Consider the following 18,294-nt stretch of genomic DNA (forward strand, 5'->3'; position numbering starts at 1 on the left):
AATGTTATGTTTTTAGTTACAATGAAAATTCACATAGGGAATTGTACCTGATTCTCAGATGGTGACAGAACAATGAGCCATTACTGTAATTAGTCCCAATTGCTGTGTACACTTAAAATTTATAAAGTGGTATTTATTTTAAAAAGTATATTTTCCCTAAATAGGCCAAAATAATAAGATTTTATTGTTCATATGTATCTGCCTTAAAGATCGATTTTTTGAAGCATCCTGTAAACATTTTGATTATACCCTCCAAGTTTTTTACACCCTTTTTGTATGAGCTGTTTTTCAGAGCACACATTTGATTATTGATAGTATTGTTTACCTGTCTATAGTTGAGTTTGTTTTACAGAATTAATAAGATAATAGTTAAATCATTTTAACTCTGCCCGAATATCCTTCTGTAATTAATATGATTGAATTATCAATGCTGGTTTGCACTTATTTTAAATCAAATATGCAGATCATTTCTAAACTGATGGTCACTTTAAAAGAAGAAAAGCTTTATACATATATTAGTTCCAAAAGTGAAGGTAATTTATGATGTAAAGGTTGGAGAAAAATGGAAGTCTGTAAGGTAAGTTTGAAGAGAATGTAAAGAGTATTGGAGGTGGCTTCCAATAAATAATTGTGTATTTAGATTTTATTTGAATTATCTCGTTTGTATTTTATAAATGGTAGTGTTGAGCACAGTGCAATGTACCTGCGACTTAGTAGCACCTAACAGTTAGATCTTGGTTTCTAACAACATTCCCACCAAAAGGAGCCATGGCTTCTTGAGGAAATGGCTGATTCCAAGGCTGGGAGGCTGGAACCATCTATGCCAGAAAGTAAGGAAGTGCACAAAAAAAATGATGGTGGCCTGTCACAAGGATATAGGGGCCATTTTGAAGGGGCTTCCACCAAATCTGGGGTTCTTTGAGCATCAAAATAATTAAAGGCAGTAATGAATTATAAATTATTAGGGGGGAAAAAAGGAATCCGTGAGACCTCACCAATGATACACATATTCACACAAATAAATGGGAGAAGAGAAGGCTCAAGGGCCAGCTGGTAAATGTGGAGGAAATGCTAGAGTTGGAAAATGGTGATTTTATCACCATCGTAGTAAACTTTTAGTTCAACCAAGAATAACAAATGGATGTTAAATCTAGGGGAAAAATTTTGATGAAGAGCAGGATATTTGCATTGTCTTATAGTGTTTGTCCAAAGGTTGCTTATTGGTTGCAGAAAAAAGATATTAAGTAAGCAGCAGGAAAATTGGACAGCACTTGATCTGGGTAATGAAAATTAACATCATCAATTAGGGACAGGTGAATACAGAGTCCCTCGATGTGTGATACCCTGAGAACACAACATCATTTAGGTACAGTTCTGGCTAGGAATGCACTACCTGCATCTAATCATGAGGAAGCATCAGATGAGTTCAAAATGATAAGCATTCTATTAAAAAAGAACAACAGCTGTATTATTCAAAAATGTTAATGTTATAAAAGTAAAAGAAAGGCTAAAAGGCTTCATATTAGAGGAGACTAAAGACACAGGACATAAATGATCCCAAGACTGATTCTGTATGTAAAGGAAAATTGAAGTTTTTTCTTTTTTTTTAAAAAACATCATTGGGTCAATTGACAACATTACTTTGCAGGTTGTAAGTTAAAGTATTGTATTGATATTATATTTACTGAAATTGTAGCTGTATTGTGATTGTATTGGAGGTGATTTTAAGAAATGCACACTGAAGTTATTTATGGAGAAAGAGCCATGGTATATCCAACTTATTCTCAAATGACTCAGAAAAAAGCACTTTGTGGGTGTGTGTATATAAACAGAGAGAGAGAGAAAGAGAGGGAGAAGTGATCAAGCAAATTGGGCAAAACGCTAACAGCAGCAGAGTCTGGGTAAAGTTGTACAGGTGTTCTTTGTTCTTGCAATTTTTCTGTAAGTTTGAAATATTTCCAAATAAGTTTATACACACACATTGATGCACACGTTGGGGCTTATTTCGTTTATACTTACCTCTTATTGCTCTAGGTTGTTAATTTACCTTTAATACTTAATTAGTTTAAGATGTTAACATTCATTGCTTCCAGATATACACATTGATTTTTAATTTCTTTTAAATAGTGCTGGACCTAAAGGAGATAACATTTATGAATGGAGATCGACTATACTTGGTCCACCAGGTTCTGTATATGAAGGTGGTGTGTTTTTTCTGGATATCACATTTTCATCCGATTATCCATTTAAGCCACCAAAGGTAAGAACCTAGAAGTACATTCCTAAACATTTATCCTTCTCTTCCAAAATCAGTTTATTCTAGAGGTTAAATGTGCATTGATGTAATCATTTTTATTTCATTGTTTTTCATGGACTGATACAGAAACTCTCATGTAACTAAAAATTTTAAAACTGTGAAAGTAATTAATTTCTGCCTTTTACAGATAACTTTATCATCAGCCAAAAGAGGCTTTAGTTGTAAATGAAAGTATGCTACTTTGCACATCAATAAAGCAGATAAATTTTAGATTTATGCTATGAGGGAAAATATCCTATGAATCTTCCTTAAGAAACATATTGGGATAAAAAGAAAACCTGTTTGACAGCTTCCAGAAATAAGTGTTAAATAACTTGAATTTTGTGCTAAGTACCTTATCTTTATAAATGAGCAAAAACTAGAAAGCCATACATAGCAAAGAATAGGGAAACTAATACTACTTAATAAACTTGCTTTGTGTGCTCTGTAGGATGATGTAATAATGAGAATGAGGGTGGCTTGGGTGACTTACACCTGTTTGTTGTTGTCTCTTAATATGAATTAAATGGATAACAAACAGAAGGAAGGGTTAAATTGTGCCTTGTAATGACTGGTTGTTATTTTTCAAGTCTTAAACATAATGATTACTTGAATAGCTTCTTCCTCTGAATTCTCATTATAAATTGGTCAAGCCAACAGGTGAAAACCACAAATACGAAGCCTGAGCATAATTATGCCATAGTTACAGAGACTTCTGACGTGTCAGGGAAAAGTGTGTTATAAAGCCCTTAACTATGATGAAATGTTTTTCTTTTCAACATAGTTGCTTATGTTCTCTATGCTCTCTAAAACATTATATGTACTGATTTAATGCCTTTGCTCACATGCTCGCGTGTGTGTGTGTGTGTGTGTCTGTGTGTGTGTATAAAAATAAAGGGTTTATTTTGTTTAAAAAAAAGAGATTCCACTATTGTTTAATAAGGCAACAACAGTTCCACCTAGTGGTATTTACCTCAAATTGCAGATGCCAGGGTTCCCTGTCACCTAGAGGTATTTGCTGTCAACCACACTATCAGTTTTTTGAGTCCTTTACTATGGGTCCCATCAGAATTTAAGATCTTTAAATGATTGTCTCATTTAATGCTCCCAGGTATGTAGAGTATGTCTTGCTAGATCAATCAGATAAAGGGACAAAACCCTCATATTAATATCTCAAATTGTATTCACATTCACAGTAACGTGTTAAATGCCGGTGTATCACTAACTGCTCAGTTTGCATTGTGATTTTTTCTGTTATAGAAAACAAAACCTTAGCAAAATAGTTCATGACTGTATTTATAAATAGTGTTACTTACTTCTACATGCTTTGTTTTTTTATCTTGGAAATTGGTTTTAATATGGTAACAAAATTAGCAGGAAAAAGTTTTCAAGGCTTATTTATTTTTGTACATGAGGGAAAATTTGTTGAAGAAAATACGTACATTTTTCCTAGCGTCTTTTAATGGAAAATAGAAATTGACTAACAGGGGTTTCAAACTATAGTTCTGTATGTGATCTATCGTAATTGTTTTGGTTAATATAATGTTTATTAATTTAGCTTGTTTTTTTGCTGAGGTCTCAATATTTTAATTTTCTAACCCTTTAATGTTGGTTCATTCCTCTTGCCTAAGATATCTTATACAGTATAATGAAGTGTTATTCAGTTCAATAGTTGGACAAGTGAAATAAGACTTCTGCTATTATCTTGGTGTTCAGTACAATTATTTCTCTGTATCACTGCTTATTTTTGAAGTTCAGATAAGGTGTTGAACTTCTTGAAATAATAAAAACTTAAATTCTCTTCTGTTCACTGATTGTTAATGGCTGAAAAGATTCAAAATATTAATTGTATTATGTTTGTAAACCACTCATATCTGTTGAGTAGTTGGCTGTCAATGATCTGAGTGTATTCTTCCCATATTCTAGAGAACTGTCTAATAGAAATAGAATGCAAGCTACACGTGTAATTTTAAATTCTCTAATAGCTACATTGAAAAGGGTAGAAAGAAACAGTGAAATTAATTTTAATAATATATTTTACTTAACCTAGTATATCCAAAATATTGTCATTTCAACATGTGATCAATATGAAAGTATTATTAATGTGATATTTTACATTCTCTTTTTGGTCCTGAGTCTTTGAACCCACTTTTAACCCATCTCAATTCCACCAGCCACGTTTCTAGAGGTGCATAGTCTTCTCCCTCACTGACCGGTGGTTTCTTTCTTGTTTTTAATTATGCATCCTTATCAGAAATGCACTTTTGAGGGCTTTTAATATTTTCTTCCCAGACATCACTTGGGAGTACACTGCTAGTTCTAAGAGATCAGGAACTGTCTTTTTTTCTCTGCAACTCCAGATTAAGATTGACCACTCAATTAGTGTTCGTGATTGTTCTGAAACTCGTCAGTATTTGTTCCTATGATTTATCCTTTTTTTCCCCACACATCTCAGGGATATATTAGTTTCCTTTATGCAGTAGCTTAAGACTTTGCTTGTTTTATTTTACTGTCTTGGTCTCACAAGACGGTGAGCCACTTTTGGAAATGAAAGGCTGAGAAATAGAAAGGCTGGTGATTTCACCAACCTTCCTCTAAATTCTTCTCCAGTATTTTCTGACACAAGGCAAGCAGTTAGCTGAGTTGATACTGATCTTTTCTACTAAGAAACTAATGTAAGTTTCCTTTTATATTAAAAATAATTCATCACCAGTTTTGCTTACCTTTGGCGCCAAAATGTTTCTGTTCTTCCTCACTTTCTATCTTTAAACGGGTGTGTGTGTGCACATGCATGCAACCTATATGTGGTGTGTGTGTGTGTACACACAAACATAGAATAATTGCTCTACCATTTGGATTAAACTAATCAAATCAACTACTCATGTTGGTTTAAAATCAATATAGTTCCTACTATACTGGGTACAAACAAAATTTCTCTCAGCTGAATAAAACCGTTTAATTTTGTTACTACTTAAACCTAGTATTTGATGAGTTCTTCAGTTACATTATTTGCTGTTTAGATCATCTTTGATGTGTGCCCTTCATTCTTGCTGGTGAGAGTTTTAGTTGGTAATAAAGCCTTGATTTTCCTTGTGTTTTTAATGTAACCGCCCTTAGGTTACTTTCCGCACCAGGATCTATCACTGCAACATCAACAGTCAGGGAGTCATCTGTCTGGACATCCTTAAAGACAACTGGAGTCCTGCTTTGACTATTTCAAAGGTTTTGCTGTCGATTTGTTCTCTTTTGACAGACTGCAACCCTGGTAAGCAAATCTTCATTAACACATACAATGAGGCTACAGAAACCATTGCGTTTTCTTGGTTAGCTTAAATGTGGATTTTAGAAGTAAATGCTATAGGTAGAAAGATCAGCAATAAGACACATTTGCTAGGAAATTATCAATGCCATTTCAGTTAGAATAGAACAAAAAAGTTTCACAATAACTTCTTTTAGTTTGTTAATGGCATGCTACCCTATAATTATTTTCTCCCTATCATTGATGGATTCTCTATTTTCCAAATCATGTAGCTATACGAACCACTTTTGACAAGAGTAAAGCGATGTGCCTGACTGACACCTGCTCCTTCCATGCTGCCATGTGCTTTGAAGCAGTCACTTAGTCATGAAGGGCTTCTTGTTCTCCCTTCCTTTTTGGATTATAGTTTAGTTGTTTTAGATGTAGTAACAGTGGATATTAAAGTGATAGCTGATGAGAGAGTTAGACTAGATTATGACTATATAAACTCAGAGCCATTAGTGCATAATTCATAACATTTTTAAGAAATGCATAACTGCCACACATGATCTTTAACATGGGTAGCTGACTTGAAAAAGTGATATTCAGGCCTGAGATTTTGCATGTTATCTTACTAAGTGGTCATTTTTTTAAGAAGTTGACTTACTTTTTCTTAATATTTGATTAATCACCAAAGGCTATTCCTGTTATCTTAGGCCAAGCAGTTGTACGTATGCCAAAGATAGATAGATAGATATAGCGATATATAGAAGGAGATTCACTGTGGCATCATTTATTAAAGCAAAAGATTGGAGACAGCCTAAATGTCCACTAATACAGGATGTAGCTACTATAAGGAGATTGAAGCAGCTCCGTATGAACTGATAGTCAAAGCTCTCTGAGGTGTGTTAAGTAAAGAAGCAAGGCACTAAAAAAAAGATACATGTGCATAACAATAAGATTCTAAATGCTTGTAAATGTGTATACTATCTCTGGGTAGAAATCCTGTAAACAGGTAACAATTGTTTGCCAGGGAGAGAAACTTCTGAGTAATCGGAGTCAGGAAGGAAGAGAGCGTTACTTTTTACTGATTTTCATTCCACACACTTCAAATATTGTGCCATGTGTACATTTTTTTTTGAAAAAAAGAATTCAAACTCAAAGTTTATATCAGATTCAGTTTCTAGTTCAGAATTCTATTTAAAACAAAATGGCAATTAAGTTTTCACATGGAGATAAGGATAATGATTTGAGTCATTATTGCACAGAATGAGGCAAACATTTCATTCTAAATAGCATTGCATTGTAAGACCTGACTTTTTATTTAAAAATTGCGTTTTTTAATATCCATAAGAAGGCAGAAATAGAATCACCTAACACACTTTCATTATTGAATAAAAGGCCAAGAGTAAAAATAGTTTTTGTATATTGAAGGCATGCATCTTTTATTAAAATCAAATTTGTTAACCCAACATTCATTTTTTAGTTAAAGGACCTTTCCTAATTTGAATATTAAAATATACAGGTTATTATGTTACTTTAAACTTTTTTCTTTTGAAAATTTAGCCATTATATATTAAGATGCTGCTGAAAACTTGGCATTTCAATTTAATGGAATATTAAAACTGGGGCTGGCCCCATGGCCGAGTGGGTAAGTTTGCGTGCTCTGCTTTGGCGGCCGAGGATTCAGATCCTGGGTGCAGACATGGCACCGCTCATTAGGCCATGTTGAGGTGGCATCCCACATGCCACAACTAGAAGGACCGACAACTAAAATATATAACTATGTACTGGAGGGATTTGGGGAGGGAAAAAAAAGATAGGCAACAGTTGTTAGCTCAGGCGCAGCCTTTTAAAAAAAAAAACTATACCTTTAAAACACCGGATAATATCTGTTAATGTTCTTTTCACTTTTCCAGCGGATCCTCTGGTTGGAAGCATAGCCACTCAGTATTTGACCAACAGAGCAGAACATGACAGGATAGCCAGACAGTGGACCAAGAGATACGCAACATAATTCACATAATTTGTATGCAGTGTGAAGGAGCAGAAGGCATCTTCTCACTGTGCTGCAAATCTTTATAGCCTTTACAATACGGACTTCTGTGTATATGTTATACTGATTCTACTCTCTGCTTTTATCCTTTGGAGACTGGGAGACTCCCCAAAAAGGTAAATGCTATCAAGAGTAGAACTTTGTAGCTGTAGATTAGTTATGTTTAAAACACCTACTTGCAAGTCTTGCTTCTTTGGGATATCAAAATGTATTTTGTGATGTACTAAGGATACTGGTCCTGAAGTCTACCAAATATTATAGTGCATTTTAGCCTAATTCCTTATCTGTATGAAGTTATAAAAGTAGCCGTAGATGACTAGGAATTATGTCATTTGTATTAAACCCAGATCTATTTCTGAGTATGTGGTTCATGCTGTTGTGAAAAATGTTTTACCTTTTACCTTTGTCAGTTTGTAATGAGAGGATTTCCTTTTACCCTTTGTAGCTCAGAGAGCACCTGATGTATCATCTCAAACACAATAAACATGCTCCTGAAGGCATAGTTTCCTGTCGTAATATTTCAAGTCAGTGTTGTTAACAGGTGTGTCTGAGATGATTGTTGATGAAATCAAAATGTGGATATGAAGATTGACTACTAAGGACTAGTACAAATAAACGAATTATTAAATTGAAAACATTTGAAGTCTTATTAAATGTGTAGAGTTTTTTTCCTTTAAGTCCTAACGAGAGAAGCAAAACTGGATTTTAAACCCTTGGTCTCAAAAACACATAAAGCTCTACTTTGATCATATATTTGAGCTAAAGATAATATGAAATCCTGGCTCACTCAGAAATCTGGTGAACATTTGTTTCCAAATTGGTGATTTCTGTCCACCATTGGGCGATACTGTCAAACAACTTTAATCTGGTAGTTCTTTTATGTCTTTGGTGCATTTTTTACTTTACTTCTAATCCTAGTCTTGAATTTTCATGATGTATGGTGTTCATTGCCATTTTTATGATGGCACTTGGCCAGGCCAGAGGCAGAGTTGAACACAGAAACCCTTGTCTGCCCTGAAGGTAGAATAGAACTCTGGATTGGTGTGCAGATGTGACATTATTTCTCAGTTGAAAAAGATACCAAATTTTAAGAGTTTTACAGGCTGTATAAATTCCTTCTTTCTAGTTGTAGTTATTAAATTTTAGATTTCTTATAAGAGTTAGAATTACTTTGCAATATTCAGATTTGGTAAACAGAGTATAAATGTGATTTCTTTTCTATGACTGGGATAATTGTTGAGATAATTCTCTGGTCATGTAGCCAAGGTTGTGAAATATGGGGCAAATGTCTTCTCCATTCCTAAATATGAAAATAGAGTACTATCTTAAATTTATAGAGTGGAATTATTAGCATAAAAGTACATTGCTTCAAGATAATGAAGTAAAACATTACAGTTGCATGTATCCTCACTAAGAATAGTAGACTCCTACTTGAGTATTTACCTATAGAAGTCTTAAATCAGGGTAAAAACAAAATTACACTTATGTATCTATTTTTCACTTAAACTCCACCACAGAAAAATCTCTCCATATTACAAAGGAACACCAAACAAAAGGTATTGTTTTGAAGAATTCAGGCTTAGGCTTATGAAAACCTCTGAGTCTTGACTATTTCAAGCAGTAACTCATGTGTAATGGAGTTCAAGTTAATGTGATGAAAGTGGTGACCTTTTATGGAAGCTGTAGGGATTTCCATGTAGTTGAGCTGTAGAAAGTAGTTTTCCCCACTTCCAATATCATACATGTTACGTCCTAGAGTAATAAACCTCACTTGGTGCTAGAAAAGCCTTCATCATACTGAACGTGAGGATGTTTGTCATTGGACTTCTTCATTTGCTGTCAGCCTAATTACTACGACCAACCTGTTGTGCTTATTTCCAGGCTGTGTCCCATACTCGCCTGGGACAGAGTGGAGGGGATTGGTTACTTAAAAATATTTATAGCTCTTCCACAAACTACCTTTGTGACCTTGAAGGTGACACTTTAACTTCTTGAGTTTGTTTATTCATACATGAAATAAAAAGTTGAATTTAATGATCTCCCTCTTCTCTATTAGCCCTCAAACTCAGTTATTCTAATCTTATAAAATTTATTCTGTTTGCTCTGCTTTCACTTTCAAGAAATCGGCTACAATTTCTAATGGACTGAAAAATAGCAATCGTCGTTTGGTTTCCTTCTATTAGGTCTGCTTAAAATTCTGAAATTTTTTATGTTGTCGATTTCTGAAAAACTGTAGCTCCACTTCCCAGTTCCATAGATATTCATTTCAAGGGGAAAAAAACCCTTGAAACTTCACTCTAGAAGTAAATAGCGGTATTTCAAAACCCAGACTTTTTCTCATCCATTAAGAGCAAATTTTACAAGTTAAAGTCCAAATGTAGCTTTATAAGTGTTCAAGAATGGGCATGGGACCACGCGTGCCCTTGAGCCTGGAGTGTTCTCAGAGGAGCCATGCAGTGCACCACTACATTCCAGGCACTGCCCTGTTATGATGTGCCTTATCTCATTTAATATCCCTCAAGAGCTTCCCGAGAGGAGACACTGATGATCCTCAGTTGACGAAGTGAAACTGATGCATAGACAGGTTAAATAACTTGCCCCAGATTACACAGCCAGTGTGATTCGGAGGCACAGCCCCCATTCTTTGCCACTAGGCTAACTAAGAGTTTTTGTTTATGACATCATAGTTAGTATTGAATATATATGTGTATATGTAAAACACACATACCTAGATTGGTAACTTCTGAAAATTAATCTATAAGATAAAGTACAATTTTGCATTTTAGTAAATCCTTATTTCGATATTCTATTTTAAAGTCTCGAATGGAACCTTACAGAATAAGGCTTTATTAATTGTTTCCGATGAGTATGAGGTATGTTTGTTTATCTTATGCTTTAAACATTTTGTCATTGGAATGCTTTTAACATCACTGATTTCCCTTTTTTTAATTTGGAAAATGAGATAAATGATGTTATTTTAAGATTATGTAACCAAACAGCATATAAGCACATCAGGAAATTTATATTGATAAATATATCAAGCACTTAATGACCGCATTTTTCAAAATAACAAGATGTATTAATTATCTAGACATTGCTTTTTTTTTTTTTTTTAACCAGGAAATCTTAATCACGAGGATGAAATTTTGTAGACGTTTGCGGTTTGAATTGACCCATGTGTATGCTACTCTTTCTGATAAGAACTATGAGGTGTTGTGTACTTGGAGTCAGCCCACTAACTTGCCCAAGTGTATTCTTATAACACTACAATAATGACTATATTATAAAATTTAAGTCAATTTCAGTACTGTGACTTCAGATATTAACCTGCGTTGTAGTAATGTTAGTGCAGTACGTTAACGCCTTTCCAGTTGACATTTATATTGTGTTCTTTGGACAGAATTGTGGCATGACATGAGACATTAATTATCTTTATAAAACCACTGCAGATTATTTGAAGAGGCTGAGATAATGGTTCTAAAATAATTAGGTTATCCACTTACATTTCAGTTAGTGTTCCTTATTTTAGATAAATAGAATATATAATAAATTCATTTGATTCATGTCTAAATAAATTACTAAGTTTTTTCAAGTAATACCCAGATAATAAAAAATTATAATTACATTTCAGTAGATAGGCATTATTTGAAACATCAATTTTTGGTAACTAGTTTGTCAACTTTTTTTGGTAGAGTTCTTTAGTGATTTAAATGTGTACCTCTCCAGCGTGTAATGGGAAGTTTCTACACAGTGGGCTGATAATCCTTTCAAAGCGGTTATAAAACACATTTGTGGGACTGGTTTATAAACTGCATTGCCCACAGTGATGGTAGTGTTAAGGCCTTGTCAGTCAGAATCAGCCTTGTTAATTAGAAATGAAGAGCCGTCCTCTAAGGGGGCTGCGTGTTACCACACCTAGCCCCGCTTCCTCTCTTTCTCCCTGAGTCTCTCTGTTAAACTCTCAAGCACTCCTCTCCAAGGGAGTAGCCTGGATTTCCTGCAATGTCTCTCTTGCTTCAGTTTGCCACCTGCTGTGCTCTCAACTTCTTGTGGTTCCAGTAGCTCATGTGACTAGAAGCCCAAGGTGATTTTTAAATCATAATATCCTATATATTAATAAGGCCAAAAATTAAGAAGCTAAGTTTGAAAAATTAAAAAAAAAAGGTAAAAGTTCACCCAGATTCAGGCACAAGGACAGTGTAAACCTCCTTTAGTAGCATTTCTCATTAATTTAATTATATATGAGAATGAGTAATTTGATTGTGATTGGGCAACAGAGCTCTGGGTCCCAGCCCTGGATGTGTTCAGAAATAAACAGAGCTATGGCACTGCAAAGGAATTGTTCAACAAATCTAGGTATTACCAAGGAGTGTATTGAGAGAAATTTAACCTCACTTTAAATCTTCCATATCTACAGGCTCCCTTATTGAAATCCAGTGATGCTAAAGCCAGTTATGCAAGTCTCCCCAACACAGAACATTAAAAGCAATTTTTTTCCCCAAATCCTCCAATCCCTAAAATTTATCTCAAGTCCAACACCTTTGATGAAACCTCTCCATTTTACTGTCATGTACCTGTAGTCTGTCAGTCTGTTTCTCTTGAGATGCCATCTGCACAAACACCAGAAGTAATAAAAAGAATTCAAGTGTGTGCGTATTTCCAAGTGCCAACAGTAAGCCAGGTGCCCTCCTCAGCAAGAATCCTTGTTTGTTTTTCTTTCTTTTTTCTTTTGAATGGGGTGGGTGCAGGGTGGTTATGCTATTATAACCCCTTATCTGACCTCCCTTGTGAGTTTATTCTACAAGTTTTAAGTGCTTGCTAATTGAAGGTCCTTTCAGGTACTGTGATGCCTACTGAGATGAATACATTGAGACATCCTTAAATAGTTTATCATTTTCCTGGCCAGATAGATTTTTTCCGTTAGCAGAGAAGAACATGTCTTTGCTAATACATACCCACTTCTGTTAAATGAGAAATTGAACAGATGTCCTTGCTCATTTAACTATGAAAATATTAGTATAATAATTTGGTTTTACCCAATCTATATGGTGTTAAACATACTTAATACTATTTGATGCTTTTGAAATACTTACTCTCTGTCTTTCAGACTACTCTTAGTACCCCATGTCTGTAGCATGCATTTTGGCATTTTATTATATTCAGTTAACACCTTATACATATTTCTGGATAGTAAGGTTTTGGAGGATAATATCCGTACTCTTTGTCTGTGTATCTCAGCCCAGTAGCTAACATGATATGTGTTTGCTGAATGAATGAATATTATATCATGGGCGTGAGTCTTCTCCATCAGGTTATCCAGAGACCGTGTGAAACGTGTCAGTCCTGTCTTCTTTGATTCCCCATCATACTGATTCAGTGCTTTATATATGGTAGGTGCTGGATATCTTCCTGTTAACTTGAAATATAAAAGTAGTAATGAGTTATTCCCATAACCTACTTAATGTCTACTTGTTCAAAATGGAGAATGAATTGATCTTGTAATTTTAAAAGTCCTTAAATATAACAAAATGATTTCTGTCCTACAAAATTTATATGACTTCCCATTATCATTACTGTCTTCTTAATTGATATATTTCTCCCACTTCTTTTTACTGGTAAAAAGAAAAAAGACGCAAAGGAATACATGTCTCTGCTTATAGTATTCTTTTAGGCAAATCTCATAGGAAAAATGAAAAGTGATGACGTATGAAAAAGATTTAAGAGAAATATTTTAGGGAAAAGAAGCTAGTATACTATATAGTAGTGTGGAGGGGGCAGTCCTTGAGTGCTGAAAGTTGGTTATTGAAGTATATTGAAGTCTCCATCTTTTTTCTTCCCCACTTGTAGCTTCTGTGAGAACGGGAGATGGAATAGGATAAAGACTCAGACGGGTCCCTGTTTTTCATTATTGCCCCATGTTAATCCTGTACCAGCAGGTATCACTGAAAGGTGACTGGGTAAAAGCTCCCTAATTCCAAAAGTGTAATTCCAACCACTCTTCACTCTTTGTAGCACGAATTTCCGATAAGTCAGCTGAGCAAACTCAGGTATCCTGGCTGCTCACTGCTCCGGGCCTACCTCAGAATGAGAGGGGAGAGAGGTTAACCTGTGGAGAAATGGGGTACTGAGAGGTGCTGGGCACCAAGAGAAGTCCAAACAATTATGGGGCCAAGTGTGTAAGGAAAGTTAAAGATTCTCTAGTGACTGAGAATGGAGTGCTTATGACAAGTCTTTATATGAGCATTTCGTGTTTTCATCTACAAAGTGTTGAAGAAGAGTAATTATGAGCAACACAAGGGGCTGAGGGTATAAAGCCATATTTAGGGCATCACTGGCACCCCTGACCTGATTCCTTTATCATTTTTTTAGGAGCACCTTGGCCCTCTGCTAAACTCTCCCTGGCCACATAACTCCCAAATGGTAAAGGTCATTTTAAATGTACATGTTCTTCTTCGTTTTTTTTAATGACACATATTTGTGTTTGTACATCATGTACCTTTCTTGATGATGAGCCCCTAGAAATCAGGGATCCAATTCATTTCACTCAGTCACTGAGTTCTTGGTTGTAGACTCTGGCACAAGCTGTTGTAGGCGCTTAGAATTAGTGAACGAAGCATGTGAAGCACACAAAAAGAGTTTTAAAAAGTAAGAAAAATTTACCTATTAGATGATGAGTGCTGTGGAGCAAACTAAAGCAGGGCAGGGAAATAGGGTATGCGGGGAGGGAGAAAGGGAAGTCATGGTACAGCTATAACAAGGATAATCAGAGAAGACCTCACGAAAAGTTGTCAGGAACTGAAGATGGTGAGGGATAAGCCACATGGGGAGAGTATTCCTGGCAAAGAGAAGAGCAAATGAAAAGACCCCATGGCAAAAGCATGCATGATGCATGCGGAAACAGCAAGCAAGGGCCGGGGAAGGTGGAGCAGGGGAGCAACTAGGAGAAGAGTGTGGGAGGTGAGGTCTAGAAGATGACAGTGGGACATCACAGAGGGTCTTGTAGTCCGTTGTCAGGAGTTTGGGTAGTCTAAATGAGATGGGAGGTCATTGGAGGGTTTTTTAGTCAATGAGTGGTAGGATATGACATGTTTTGTTAGAATCTCTGATCACTGTTAGGGAAAGGACTTGGTGGGGGAAGGGGGAGAGGGAGCGGGGTAAGGGATACTGATGACTTTGACCTGGATGGCGTTAGTGTAGATGTTGAGAAATGACCAGATTGCTGTTGAAGTAGAGCTAACAAGATTTGCTGATGGATTTGACATTGTGGTGTGAAAAGGGAGTCAAAGTTTGGCACCTGAGCAAACTAGAAGGCTGGAGTTACAATGAACTAAGATGAGGAACCTGGGGGTAGAGCAGGATTGGAGAAAGTTAAGAGTTTAGTTTTCAACTGATTAAGTTTGAAATACCTGTTAAGCATCTAAATGGAGGTGTCAGAGTAGTGGACATAACAAATCTAGAATTCAGGAGTTAGTGCTGGGCCAGGCATGTACATTTGGGACTCATGAGTGGATAGCGATATTTACAGCTATGAGACTATATGAGATCATCAATGAAATGGGTGCTGCTGGAGAAGAAAGAAGTCTGGGCATTCCAACATTAAGAAGCCGAGGAGATGAGGAATCAGCAAAAGAACGCAGGAAGGAGCAATGAGAAGTAAAAGGAAAACCCAGGAGAGTGTGGGGACCTGGAAAGGAAGTGAAGAGTTTCATGGAGGTGGGAATCACCTACTGCATCACGTGTGACTGATGAATCAAATATTTAAGATGAGGACTGAAATGTGTCATTTAGTAACTGATAGCTGGCGGTCATTGGTGACTTTACCGGCACTGTTTTGTTGGAGTGGTGAGATTAAATGCTTGATTGAGTAAGTACCAAAGATAATGGAAGGAGCGAAATTGGAGACTCCTGAAAGTTTTGCAGTTACATAGAGAAATGGGATGTAGTTGGAGGTTTGTCTTTTGTGTTTTTTTTTAAGATGGGAAAAATTACGGTGTGTTTGTTGTTGGGAAAGAGGAATGGAGAGAAATGGATGAACAGGGCAGAGAGGCAATGTCCTGGAGAAAATCATCTGCTACACTGTTTACTGAGGATGTTTGCAAAGCTCTCTGCACTTCCTTTGGACATTTCTCTCTTCCTCACTAGACCAGGAGCTTTTTGGGAAGCATAGTATCCCCACTTAGAGCAGTACTGGCCTTCACCACATTCTTGCGTTCTCCTAGGCAAGCAGGAGGGGATAGGATCTAGCACACAAGTGAAGTGGTTTTTGCTGGGAACTTGACATGTCGTGCCATCCGTAGTTAACAGGAGAACAGGCAGAGGACAAAGGGACAGGTCCAGGCTGTGGGGTAGATGTGTTAGTGGGAAGCTCTTGTTTCTACTCCATGAAATAGGAAGTGGTCTTGGCTGAAAGTGAGGATGGGCTCATGTCTCTGTGTGACTGCTCTGTGCCCAGGAGAGTAGGTGTTTATTGTTGAGAGAATAAATGAATGATTGATTCAGTGAATTGTCTATCTAGATGGGCCTTTAACTTTGTAGCTACACATTAATAATGAACAAGTAATTAAAATTTCCGTAGCATCTGGAATGGCTTTTCTTTTTCATCAAGGATGGATGGTTAGCAACTGATGGTTGGTTTGAGTCTTAAGCACTTTAATATTTTCTTGCAGTGATTTCCTTATGTCATTGAAGAATCTACCATGACACCAAATATAACTAGAGGAATATAAGTATTTATTGAAAGCTAATAATGCTTTAAATGCTGGAAACAAGAAACTTGTTTCCCAAAGAGCTCATCATAGTCTAATCAGGAAAAGAGATGTCCTAGGTGAGTGCAGAGCGCTTTGGAAAACACCTCAGTAAATGATGTGGCAGATGACTTCTCTCAATTGGCTACAGAAAAACAGCTTACCAAAAATCCTTACCCATTCAGGTGATTCTAGAAGAGTGAGCGAGCATTCTTTGCCTCAGGTCTGCTTGGCGGATGTGGTGGTCAGAGAAGGACATAGTGACACCAACTCCTATTACCCTGACTTCTGCCCTTAGTCCCAATATAAAACACTTTCAGTTCCAGGCCTTCTGTCCCTTTGGGCCCCATGTTACTCGGGAAATAGGGACTCTGAAGAGCAGGTTTCGTTTCCAGAGAACCCATGGGGCAGTGAGCGTAGGACCAGGGCTCATACCTTCTGTTGTGCTTCCCTTCCCCTGCTGCTGTCCTGACTTCCTGCTTCCCAAGTTCATTCATAAGAAATGGGGCATACCTTAGCTTATTTTCTCTGAAAACCTGGTCACAGACAGGTCCAAACCATAATTGGCTCAACCACTTAATTTTGCTTAGTGAGTCAATAGTTAACAAATAGAAGCTAACTTTTTTTCCTGATGAAGTCTTGCTGAACAGTACTTTTGCTCTGATTATTGCACGTTTAAACCAAACTATGCTTAATATCTGGACTAAAGAAATAGAGTATGACTCTTCTTAAATTAATCATGACAGTCTTCTTTAGACTACCTCACATATACACAGGCTGATCATTGCTGGGGGTTTTTTCTTTATTTCTGAAGGACCTATTTGGATTCTGTTCTCTCCCCTCCAGTACTAGGCTTATTCAGGCCCTCCGTTATCTCTTATCTACAGGAGCCTTTTAAGTTATTCTCTTATCCATACAAAAGACTTCCATCTCTTCTTCACACCGCTGTCACATTAATCTTCCCAGAGTAAGACCTTTTCAGGACACTCCTTGCTCATAAGACTTGAATGGTTGCCCATTGTTTACAGAATAAAGTCCAGACTCCTTAGAAGCCTGGCTTCTGTCATGACATCAGTGTGCTCCCGTGATGAAGCAGCCTCTATTTCAGTAGCAGCTTCAGATGCCCTTGTGTTGTAGTGAAATACCAGAGTCATTCTTGCCAATGGCAGCAGTTCCATCTATCACTTAAAAATATTTTCTCAGAGAAATAGCAATAGTGACTCACTGAGAACACTTCCTAATCCTCTGACTCTTCTTCAAGGCTTCCTGCTCATAGGACCACAACTCTTTGATGCTCTGACATTTTTATAATTTCTTTTACTACTAGCAGTTCAAAGTATTGATGCATGTAACCTTGTTGCTGGCCATGTTAAGTTTCAGACATCAGAAAAATGGATTGCTTAAGATACTTTGCTGGGCACACCAGTATTTTAAATCTGAATTGATATGCTTGGTGCTTCCAGACAGCTGGTGCGTTGCTTCTGTGCCTAAGAGCATTTGGCAGTGCTGAAATGGAGCCTTCTGTTCAGTCCAGAATAATTCAGTGATGAGTGGGCAACTTTGTACATTTTTTTTTTTTTGCTAGATTTGAATATTTGGAAGTGTTTTAGCTTACATATTAACTATATGTAAGCGCCTTCATAAGATGACATTACAGACGTAGGCAAGTAAATCATCAGTGGATAAGCACTGGATATCAGTTTGGCATATGGCACCACTTGTTTTTATTTTCCTTATAGTGATATGTTTCTAGTAAGATTAACAAGTATTCGACCACATTTAAACATGGGCACAAAACTTTCCAGATTTAAAGTTAACTGTTAGCTAGGCTAGTGTTAGTTGAGATCAAAAGGGACGCTTTCCAAATATTACTGAAATAAGTTTAAAGGAGCAGAGGATTTTAAGTCTCGTGTCATCTCGTCGTCTCTCCTCAGTTTCATTTTATTGTCCAGTTAACACC

General features: G+C 36.5%; 1 protein-coding gene across 3 annotated transcripts in view; it reads left to right on the top strand.

Moving 5' to 3' along the window:
• The window catches only part of UBE2E3 (ubiquitin conjugating enzyme E2 E3), an 88,392-nt gene extending 80,300 nt beyond the window's left edge, over positions 1-8,092 (top strand). For all 3 annotated transcript variants that reach the window (XM_070581630.1, XM_008524410.2, XM_008524409.2), the window contains exons 4-6: positions 2,128-2,260; positions 5,414-5,561; positions 7,454-8,092. In XM_070581630.1, the coding sequence (XP_070437731.1) occupies positions 2,128-2,260; positions 5,414-5,561; positions 7,454-7,551 (379 nt within the window). In that variant the 3' untranslated portion in view covers positions 7,552-8,092. The remainder of the gene's footprint in view (positions 1-2,127; positions 2,261-5,413; positions 5,562-7,453) is intronic.
• Positions 8,093-18,294: the final 10,202 nt, after the last annotated feature.

The sequence above is a fragment of the Equus przewalskii genome, chromosome 17 (assembly GCF_037783145.1).
Source record: "Equus przewalskii isolate Varuska chromosome 17, EquPr2, whole genome shotgun sequence".
Taxonomy (NCBI): Eukaryota; Metazoa; Chordata; class Mammalia; order Perissodactyla; family Equidae; genus Equus; species Equus przewalskii.